This window comes from Cololabis saira, chromosome 16, assembly GCF_033807715.1.
Source record: "Cololabis saira isolate AMF1-May2022 chromosome 16, fColSai1.1, whole genome shotgun sequence".
Classification (NCBI taxonomy): domain Eukaryota; kingdom Metazoa; phylum Chordata; class Actinopteri; order Beloniformes; family Belonidae; genus Cololabis; species Cololabis saira.
This window is the reverse complement of record NC_084602.1, coordinates 23,980,429-23,991,847: the sequence shown is the minus strand read 5'-3', so window position 1 is coordinate 23,991,847 and position 11,419 is coordinate 23,980,429. Positions and strand designations below refer to the sequence as shown.

General features: G+C 39.3%; 1 protein-coding gene across 1 annotated transcript; it reads left to right on the top strand.

The window, feature by feature from the left end:
- Positions 1-861: 861 nt before the first annotated feature.
- On the top strand, positions 862-10,806 carry LOC133462154 (uncharacterized). The gene is made up of 12 exons (XM_061743295.1): positions 862-959; positions 1,619-1,714; positions 2,530-2,799; positions 3,612-3,778; positions 4,042-4,178; positions 5,531-5,667; positions 8,220-8,348; positions 8,654-8,761; positions 9,307-9,567; positions 9,678-9,838; positions 9,924-10,054; positions 10,322-10,806. The coding sequence occupies exons 1-12, from the start codon at positions 899-901 to the stop codon at positions 10,464-10,466; spliced, it is 1,803 nt and encodes a 600-aa protein (XP_061599279.1). The 5' UTR covers positions 862-898; the 3' UTR covers positions 10,467-10,806.
- Positions 10,807-11,419: the final 613 nt, after the last annotated feature.

Here is an 11,419-nt window from a genome sequence, read left to right as displayed (position 1 = left end):
TAGGAGGGAGGCAACCCACCGCCTGCGAGGCCCCCCCCCCACCCGGCGGCGGCCGAGGGGGCCCGCGGGCGGGGCCCCCACGGCGCGGAAAGAAGCAGCCAGGGATCCCGCGGCGGCGGACCGCGACCCAGGCAATCCCCGGCCACCCGGTCCGGGCCGGACACGCGGCCAGGAGGCCCTCACCCTTCAGGCCAACGACCCCCACCCGGCAGGGGGCCAGCCTGCCCGGAGAGACAGAGCCGCCCCGGCCGCCGACGCGGGCAGGCGCACCCGTCCCCCACGAAAGTGGCCCTCCAAGACCAGAGGGGCGCCCCGCCGTAGAGGCAGCGGGGGGGACCGGAGACGGGCCCGGAGAGAGGGAACCCCCCAACAAGGCGACACCCGCGCAGGCCCGACAACGGAGGGCCCCAGACCCAGGCATCCCATTCATTCATCCATTCACCTATCCGATACCTATACTAATAATAATATAATATACTATATATAATAATAATAATAATACTAATAATAATAATAATAATAATAATAACCATCTTAGTTATAGTATAGTTATAACCTCTAATGAAGGTGGGATTGATCAGAGGCTCTGATTTATTCAGTAGAAGATAACAGCTATTTCATCACCGCTCTGTCAGTCAGTATTTGTTTGCCGACCTAAGGTTTTAAATATGAATAATCTTTAATAAGGCTCATAAAAGACAAAAAAAACAAAACAAAACAAAAGCAAAGATGATTAGATGTTTTGTCCATCTACACAGACAGATAAACCATCTCCTGGTTAGCAACAAAATGCCACTCTAAAAGGTGGCTCTACATTCCTCTGATGACACAGTTCTGCTGATGGTAAAGAGGAAAGAAGTACTTTGGTAGTTTTGGCAGTAGCAGCACAACGGCAGTCATGGAGAGTCCACAAAGACAGATGAACAACAAAGATGGATTCTTGGAAATATTTGGACAAGGTATGATTTTGAGTGTCTGTGATTTATTTATAATGTGTTTTACGACCTACAGGTCACATCAGCTGAACCAGATTTCATGTAAAGGAAACTCTTTCTTTAGGTTCACAGATTGTCTGTGACAATTGTTTTTCAAATGTTTTCTTGATACCAAACATTTGTAGACGTTAATTTACTCTGACAGAGTGAATCTCCATTTTACATGTTGTCACTCTCTTAAAACTATGTCCTAAGTTGTATATTTTTTTCAACTTTTTCAGAAAGGTTTGAGAAACTTAGGGCAGTATTTTAAGAGGGTAACAATATATTGTTGCATGGTTAAACAGCAAGATGAGAAATGTCTTACAGAAAGCAGAATTCAAAAAGGCAGAAAAAACACATCCATGTTTTGTTCCCTCTACCTCTGAATTGTGGTACATATAGGCTTATTAATTATTATAACAAAAATTTTCTTATCTTTCTTTCCTCTCGTAGCTCTAATACTAAGCATTCCTCAGTCTTACTGTATGTTCACCATTCAGTGTAAAAATAAAATGAAATCAAAATTTAGAGACAGAATGAAGAGAAAAAAAAGGTTGAACTAACACAGAACAGTCCATCTTATTTTAAGACCAATTCATATTAATTACAATATTTTAATGTTTTATCACTCATGATTACAGGTGCTTGCATTTTTACAAACTACAGAAGGGTTTTTGTGTTTCTCGGACTGCTGAATGCGGCGTTATTCATAATTGCTGTTGTTCTTGGCGTCAAATGTAAGTATGGCTTTTTACAACAGAAAGTTCAATTTCTCTATTATGTGGTTTTTGGCTTACACTACTTTTTCTGCTCAAACTAATACATGTAACTGCTGTTGCTCTTTTTGTCAAAACATCAGTATGGTATTTCGCAATAAGTTTCATTTCCGTCTTTTTTTTTTCTTCTGTCTTTTTACAAGAGAAAGTTCAATTTTTCTATTATGTGGTTTTTGGCTTACACTACTTTTTCTGCTCGAACTAATACATGTAACTGCTGCTGCTCTTTTTGTCAAAACATCAGTATGGTATTTCGCAAAAAGTTTCATTTCTGTCTTTTTTTTTCTTCTGTCTTTTTACAAGAGAAAGTTCAATTTCTCTATTTTGTGGTTTTTGGTTTCACAATACCTTGCTGCTCAAACTGATATGTGTAACTGTTGCTGCTCTTCTTGTTAAAACATCAGTAGAGTATTTCGCAAAAAGTTTCATTTCCATCTAAGTCAGCACAGAAAAGATATTTCAAAAATAGGGTTTTAATGATTAAAAAAAAAAAAGGCTTGGTACCAAATCTCAAAATCTTGCAAAGAATAAGAAAACATGATCAGAGCCATCCCAATACTTTGAATTCATTGTGCTTCAATGTGACTGGAAGCTGGTCATGTGACTGCTGTAACCTTCTGTGATGCGTCCACTGATTTATGTGATACAGTATGCAGGTCAGATGTGTAATGGATTTTTTCCGAATGTAGGGTAGGATGTAGGTTTGAAAACTCAGAAACAGGTTTTGTCATAGCTTTACTGTCTTTGTGCATAATAATGTGTTTTCACCTGTTCAGGTGCCAAAGTCAAAGAGGGCTCCTTCCATGTTACCCACTCAGCTGCATCTCAGCTCATCAGTGAGATTGACTTTCTCCGTAGCAACCACAGCGAAGCTGTGATCGAAGCTGAAGAAGAGGCCAAGAGGGCCTTAGAGAGAGCAATCAAAACCCACGCTCAACTAAAGGGGCAAACCGAGCACCAGAAAGTCATCAATGATGAATACCAGAAGAAGATTGAAGCATTACGAGAAGAGAAGACAAACCTGCAGTCCAACATATCAGCATTGGGTGAGTGTGACCAAGCTAGCCGAGCATTGATAAACTGGAGGCAGTGGTAGGGTTTTTTTAATATGGCAAGATAGATTTATTATTTCGTAGTTCTTACCCGCAAGAATTACCAGCCAGGAGAAAAAGAAAAAAAAAAGACAAGAAGAAAACAAAACAACTCCAAACCTAATCAATCACTAGTAAAACTTAAACTGCAACTTAACTTCAATAATTAAACTGAACACATAACCCTCAATTCTAGCATTCCATTGTTTCTCTGGCCTAATGACAGATGTTGCCTCACGCTCACCTCAGACCAAAAAAAAAAGAAAAATCTCTCAAACCCACACGTTGCCAGGTATTTAACTACCTGTACTAGTGCATCGCACATTACTCCTAAAAATCAATTAACTATTCAAAATGCATATTCTGTTTAAAATTCATTACATCCATTTAACATCTTGCTACAAAACACTTCTATCAAAAGACAATTATGTATTTAATTCTACAACACCATAAAAACCATAAATATCCACAATAGCCACCCCTCTGATCCCACACACATAATCCCATCTCCCTTATGACATCACAGCCCCACAGTTCAAATGTCCACTCAGACCTTCAATCAGGTCCTCTCCCCTTCTCAACCAGGAAGGCTGCGCCGGTGAGTCTTGTCACAGGTTTGCAAAGTTATCAGTCCATTATTCTGTACCATTTATCTGGTTAGTACAGCGGTAATGGGCTGCCGCACCGTCACAGTGAGACAGAGTTGTTTCACAATTGAATAATAGCTTTTATGTTGTAACAAAAATGAAATAATTTGTTTGTTTCAGAGGGAACTTGCGGCAGATGTCTCCCTGGATGGATTCTTCTCAACTCATCGTGCTATTTCTTTTCTTACACGGAGTCTCCTACTGTCAAGAAGAACTGGCCAGACAGCAGAAAAGACTGCAACAGACGTGGGTCAGACCTGATTGTGATTGACAACCAGGAGGAGCAGGTGAGATGAAAACTGACATGACCAAATATTTGATCATTTATTTTAATCTACATGTTTACTCACCACTAATGAGTAATCGCTGAACCAGATGTACCGAACAAAGTGGCCAGTGAGAGTAAATTACTCCAAAAATACATGAGAACGTGAACAGATTTTAGGGTGGTTGAAATCTCCAGAGATCATCATGAATGCACAGGAGTGTTGTACTTGTCATTCTTATGACTTACATGTAAAACTTGCTCCTCTAAAAATGTCTTGCACAGAAATTTGTGAGCAACACCATCAACAATATGGGAGGTGGATATGATGTCTGGCAAAGAGGGTTCTGGATTGGCCTGACTGACACACACACAGGGGGGATATGGGTGTGGATTAATAATGTCACGGAGGTGGAACAGAGGTGAGACTTACTTTGACATTCTTTAAATTTAGTTTTGATTATAGTTCACTGAAGATAGCTCTTTTGGATGTTTTGTTTGTTGAAGGTATTGGATGGGTGGTGCACCAAATGACATGGGACATATGGGAGACGGTTGTGGAATTGCAGTTTATACCGATGATAATCCTTGGAAGACTCGCTATGATGCCAGCTGCCTCGAAAGACAAAGACAATGGATATGTGAAATGCTTTTAAACTGATTCAAGATGTAAATCTGTTGTAGAAAAAATAAAAATAGGGGGATGTTTTTAAAACTGAAAAATCATTGCCGTTTCTGAGGATTTTATACTTTAGATCATGGGTGCTCAAAGTCAGTCCTCGAGGGTCGCAGTCCTGCACGTAGATGTTACCGGATTCTAATTAAAGGTCGTCATTAGCTCACCATTCAGATCTGCACAAGTCTGATAATGACCCAGTAGTTTGTATCATGGTCTGCTGAAGCAGGAAAACATCTAAAACATGCAGATCTGCAGCCCTTGAGGACTAACTTTGGTCACCCCTGCTTTAGATGTTTGAACTTTGACTCTGCCTGTTTTCACACCTTATTCCTGGAAGAGGAAGATAGTGTGAACAGAATATTGTCATATACCACCTGTGTCGGGATTTGCACAAAAGTACAGAGATGTGCAAAACATGACCGCGAGGAAATGTTCATATGATTCTTAATTGAAGGCGATGTCACTAGTCATTTCTGCATCTGGTAACGTTTGTGAATTCGTGCTCTGCCATGGACGATTGCTTGAAAGATACAAAGCAGGGATTTTAAACTCAGAGATGAAACCCTCCATTACTCGTCACCTACAGTACCTACAGTGCCAGAATGAGTTTGAAGAGTTGTGAATAGGAATGGGAAAATTATAAAATTCTTACATCTTGGGAGATGTCCTTTATCAGGTAAGTGGGTGACCTTTGGCTTCACATCTGTCCGTGTGGTTTCAATTGCTTTGGATTTTAGTTTAACTGGCATTGATGGAACAAATTCTGTGGCGTTGACATCTAGTTGTTTTGAACACGTCTTTTCACAATATGAGTTCATCCCATCTGAAACCTTTGACCTTGATTTACTGCCAACGCTGCCTTTTGATTTCATAACACTTAGTTTTGCCATTTCCTCAGCGATTGTATTTTCCAGTAAAAGCTGTTCCCTTCTTTTACGTAATTTTAACTCCTCTTCATCCAATGCATGCTTTTCCTTTAATGTCTTTTGTTTTGCTACCAAAAGTGCAAGGTTTGCTTCTGTTTTTAAACGAGCAGAAGAACGTGAGGCTAAGGATGAGGAATAATGTGAGCATGATCTGTTGGTTGTGTTTGAGACACTGTCACAAAAACCTGTTCATCCTGAGGATCTTTAGTGGGAACAGGTACTGGAGGATGAGCAACAGACAAATCGTCTCCCTTTCCATCAGATACTTGTTCCACATGTTTCATTTCCTTTGGTGGTTGCTCAGAGGTATTTGTCTGGTGGTGATTCATGCAGATTTTCATTTATCCATTTTTCCACTTGTTCCTTGAACGCATCACTGTAATCCATAATGCTAGAAAACCACTCGTTTTGGTTTTTCTCTTCATCATCAGGAAGCAGTGGCATTAATTCATTGTGTAAGTCAGTGGCCGTTTTACATAGTGCATTCAAGTTGTACAGTTGTGAGGGAATTTCATTTGCGTATCCCTTTGATTTCATTTGCGCTTTTATTTGCGGAAAAAGTGCCTTGACTTTATTAACGGCACTTTTGCGCTCATGTTGCAACCGTTCAATTTTATTTTCCAGAGCTTTGGCCGTCACTTTGACTTGCCTTTTTTCCTTTTCCATGTTTGAACATTGAACAACAGCGTTTATTTGACTCATTTCCTTTAGATTGTATTTTGTACGAAGCAAAACAATCACATTTCATTAAAGATCAACGGATTCAAAGTCCATCCATAGACATTGCATTTGACTCATTGACAGAGCAAATTGATCCAAACATTTCAACAAGCAATAGGCCTTCAGACAGCATCAACCGCCACTCATTTATGCCACAAAGTCCCGACATCAGAATCCAATAAAGCACGGAGAAATCTGCGCCACCTCAATGCGCCAATCCAGCCAGCAACATCCGTTTAATACATCGTCTTCATTTGGCACAATGCATTCCAATCGAGGCGGATTCCTTAATCAGGTTCAGTCCTACCTGTTCCCAGGTGAGTGGATGGCGTGGTGTGACACTTAGCTGTGGTTCCTTCGTTCTCGGGTTAGTCGGTGCGTGGTGACTTAGTTCTTTCTAGTGCGGCTTGATGATTTTCATTAAACGCCTTTTTTGTTGACAAAATGTTGCGGCTACCAACATTTTATCTTAGCTGCCGGAGAGTGTGAGGTTGGATCCTTATTCATATTTGTATGACGCGCTAGTCATGGTGACACATGACGCTGAGATCCATAATGCCTTTTGGTGCATTTATTGTTTCAAAAACATCAGGCTATCACAGCGCAAAAAGGTGATATATGGAGGGAACAGAAACCAGTGGATTTAACTGATAACAAAAAGGGTGATGAATGAGTGAATAAAAATGACAAAAGCGGTCAACAAAAATTACGGCTGCCAACCCTGACTCTCTCTCATCTCATCTCAAACACCTGGTGAGAGCGCACCTTTACGCACGCACACACGCACACACAAATAAACACCGTGATCCTCTGTATGTCTCTTACACTATCTAAACCTTTCAGTGAATACAAAATGGAAAAATGGTTAACAAATGGGCAGCACGGTGGCTTAGTGGTTAGCACTGTTCCCTCTGGGTACTCCGGCTTCCTCCCACAGTCCAAAAACATGCATAGTAGGTTAAAGGGAAAGTTCGGTTTTTTACAACCTGGACCTTATTTCTGGCATTGTTTATGGTCGTATACTCACCCAGGCAAGTTTGGTGTCATTTGGAGTCCTTCGGAAGATATTAGGGGGTTTTTTGCGAGCCGCTTCTCCATATAACGGTAGTGAATGGGGCACAGCGGGACACAGACGATGCAGCGTCTAAATAACACATGATTGCCGCGAAACTCTTCATTTCTTTTAGGAATCACTAGATCTGCTTCCAGGACCTGTTGTCTACATCCGGGGCTGTGTGTGTAACAAATAAATCAGTTTGTAAACAACACCTCTGAACTCATGAATCCAGAATGTATGACATTTTAGTTTTTTTAATTGCATTACAGAAAATAAAGAACTTTATCACAATATCGTAATTTTCTGAGACAGTCCTGTATTTCCGTGTGACCATATTTCTATAAGAGATTTTATTTCATCCTCTCTCTTTTCTCCCAGCTATTGCACCGCACACGCGTTTGTTAAGTTTGTTTTTTACCACAATTCCCCACGTCGTAGTCCACTTTCTGCATTTGGTCCACCTGAAGAGGACAGAAACCTACCATATACAGAGACAGATGCAGACCAGACCACAGTTCGCTTTTCTTGGTCCGGTTGATTGTGCATTCACACCTCTCCATACAAACAACAAACTCTGGTCCCTTTAAGACGGATCAAACAGGCTTGAGGAATGATCATACTTGGTGCACAAAACTCAGTTTTTTCGAAACTGCAATAAACTAGAAAACTTTGTTTTTTATTATAGGAAAAAAAAAACAGGTCAACGTCAAATCAATTCAAATAGAAATTGAGACCACTGTGTGTGGATTTACTCATAAATAAAAAGATGATTCCTCTAGTATTGTATATTTAATGTAATCTTTATGATTTGAGTGTGCACGCATTGAGTTACTTGAACGTCAGCAACATTCACATCCTGTGTGTTCACTTACACTCTTTTTCCCAAGAATTGACCAACAGTATTTCAACAGTATTTCAACAATGTTTCTATATGGAGAACGGTTTGAACTGAACAATTGAATCAGAAGTGGATTAAATTCCATGACGTAGTCTGTGTCAACATTAGGCAACGCCATGAAGTTTTGGCTCACATCTACTCACTTCCCATAACTGACTGTACTGTTGTACTGTAACTAAGCAGCAATAATGGAGAGAAGAGACCCCCAAGGAAGCAACCGCGATGGTGGATTTAATACACTGATTTTTCAGGATAGCGTACACAGCGAAGAAGATCAAGTTCACCGCCAGCCTAACCAAAGCAGGTTGAAAGGTACGATGACGCATTAAGGGCTGCTTGTACGCAGGTTCTTATGAGTTTTCTAATACTTCCTTAATATTGATACTATGTTCGAACACAATACTGATAAAAATATATTAAAATGTAATTGTGTTTACTGCTGCATGACTGTAAGAGATTAACAAAATATCAAAATATCAACCCATAAAAAAGCTTGTATGTCAGAACGTACAGCTGAGTTTGTGATTATATCAGTTACCGGTACTATTCACTCTATAGATTATAAGCTTGATTCTGTTCTTTGCTTTATGATTTTTATTATCTATCTTTTTGTCCAGAGTTGACGTTCTACGTGGGTCCAGGGAGGCGCATCAAACTGGCTGCAGTGAGCCTGATGGGTCTCGCTTCTATTTTACTGATAGTTGATATCGGCCTTGGCGTCCATTGTAAGCCAATGACATTGCTTTCTGATAAAGATATTTGCTAATTATTATTATTATTATTATTATTATTATTATTATTATTATTATTATTATTATTATTATTATTATTATTATTATTATTATTATTATTATTATTATTATTATTATTATCATCATCAAATAACCTTTCTTTTTTCCTTGTGATGGTATCAAATCTGTCATTTTGATCAACGGTCAGAGAGCTGTAGTTAGCAAGCTCCAAGTTCTCATGTTTGACAAGTAATGTTAAAAAGTAAAAAAGAACCATGGCCATTTTTGGATTAGATATTTTGAAATAGTGTTGTAAGAGCTCACTGATATCGATAAATAATTTGCTTTGAATGGTAGTGTTTTTTTATTTTTGAAAATTTTATTTAAAGATTTTTTTTTTAATTTTACTATCATGGAAATCCATAAAATTTCTGCCAAAACTTAAAATTAGGACAAACTATTCCTGGAACTACTGAAAATCGAGGGAAAAGAAAATAACACATTTTCACAGTGCCACTGTTTTCCTTCAACGTTTACAGACAACAATCTCAGAGACACCCATCTAACCCTTGACGACATCAACCTCATCAGCAAAGATCTGGCCCAACTCCAGGGGACTTACAAGACCGCTGTCGAAAACATGAAAGCTGCCCGGAAGCAGGTGGACACCGAGACAAGTCTTCAGACAGAAACCCAATGGGAGTTTGAACACCAGACTAAAAGAAGCAAAGACTATGAAGTTCAGATTGACAAATTCACCAAGGATGTTGCAACAATGAGAACATACTTACCAATGATTGGTGAGATACGTTATCTTTACTTCATAAAATGTATTAATCAAATATAATGGTGTGGGATGTATCTTGTTTTCTATGCTTTTATCTACTGGTACTATTTCCTTTGGCAACAGTTGATGGGTGCAGACATTGCCCTTTAGGATGGGTCTTGATGAACGCAGCGTGTTTCTACTTCTCTTCGAATTACCCTGGACTGAAAACGTGGCAGAAAGCCAGAGAGTTCTGCCAGCTGAACGGAGGAGATCTTCTAATCATAGATAGCAAAGACAAAGAGGTCAGTTTACATTTCTATACAAGCATTTTCATGTAGAATTTTACTTTTTTTAAAGTATTTATTCAGTTTTTTTATAATCTCTCAGAACTCAACTATAAACCACGTGGCGGATCACCAAGGCTCCCTGACATCAAATGTAGGCTTCTGGTTGGGACTGAGAGACTCTCAGGAGGAGGGAACTTGGAAATGGGTGGATGGATCATTTCTTGTTGAAGGGTAAAGAATTCAATCAAATAGGTTTTTCTCAAAATATCCAAGAGATGGTTCTGTTTCCGTAATTGACACTTTCATGGAGACAAGCATCCTTCTGTATGATCAGATGGAGCACCCATTAGTTGTTGGTAATTTTTCGTCTAGTACCTGAATATAAACTTTAAAAAGGTGTCTTCTTTTAAATTAAGTACACCAAATAGCATATATTCTTCTCTTACCTTCAAAAAATATCCTTCTTGTCTCTATAGAGTAACTTCTCACTTGCTACAGGTACTGGATGGATGGAGAACCAAATGATACCGATAACGATGAGGACTGTGCAGAACTGTATCCAGAGAAAAACCTCTTCAAGGCTTGGAACGATGCCGAATGCAACACCCAGCGTAAATGGATATGTCATAAAGCATTAAACTGAATGAGCTGAGCTTTCCTTAATGATGCACAAAATCTTACACAGGAGTAACAGTGTGCATTTTAATGTCACACGTGCACTGAAGCATTTAAGAAAAGCTACGTTGTGCAACAATGGCATCTACAGAACAATGCTCATACAGTAGATTTTACTTTAGGGATCCATGGAGGATGTTTTGGACAAATACACTAAAAAAATATAACTGTTGAAAGTAAGATATATCAGTGTTTTTATGTTTTGAACTGTGAACTGTAATTAGTTGCTTTATACTTTGCATTTTAAAAGGAGCGCCGCCAAACATCACATATTCACCATGAGAGTCATACAATTCAACCTATTCACACGCTCTCACATCTTGCCACCGATGTAAAAAAACGCAACAAAAAAAACAACAAATCTCATGATTAGCAGCTGCTTTTTACAACTCTTATCTGATCCAAACAAAAAATAAATGGAAACAATAAGGCTTGCTGCTGTTTGAGTGTTTGTTGAGCATTTGTGGCTTTTTTGGTACTTTTTTTTATTCATTTATTTTTAAATGACTACTTCTTGGTGGTATTAAAGCTGAATTTAGGTGTTCTTGCAGGGGCTCCAACTGTCTCTCACTATTCAAATCTCCCATGAAATTTAATACAATAGTAATAAAAAAATGAAAGCTGCAAGGAGTGATGAATGGGCCCTTGCACCCTTGTGCACGTTCAGGCGTGCTGCAGTGGAAGCGCTTGTATGACTTGCATGTAGATTCTTCAGGCCTGGACATTTAGCGGATGACAACAGCCAGACTCTCTATATCAAACCTTTCAAAAGTTATGGCAGAAAGTAGTAGGAACTATCAAATATCGACCAATCATGCCATGACTTATGTGTGTCACAGTCACAGCTAAAAGTAGCATGAGGAAATTTGAGTGTATCCAGAGTTGTAAGTTATGACTTTGGTTTTAAAAGAGAATGTTTCT

What these genes read in the sequence shown, in the direction of transcription:
- LOC133462154 (XM_061743295.1), top strand. Translation starts at nt 899, where the DNA reads ATGGAGAGTCCACAAAGACAGATGAACAACAAAGATGGATTCTTGGAA. An exon ending in CTTGGAAATATTTGGACAAG is followed by an intron (nt 960 to 1,618) that starts GTATGATTTTGA and finishes TCATGATTACAG; the next exon opens with GTGCTTGCATTTTTACAAAC. An exon ending in CCTTTGGTGGTTGCTCAGAG is followed by an intron (nt 5,668 to 8,219) that starts GTATTTGTCTGG and finishes GTAACTAAGCAG; the next exon opens with CAATAATGGAGAGAAGAGAC.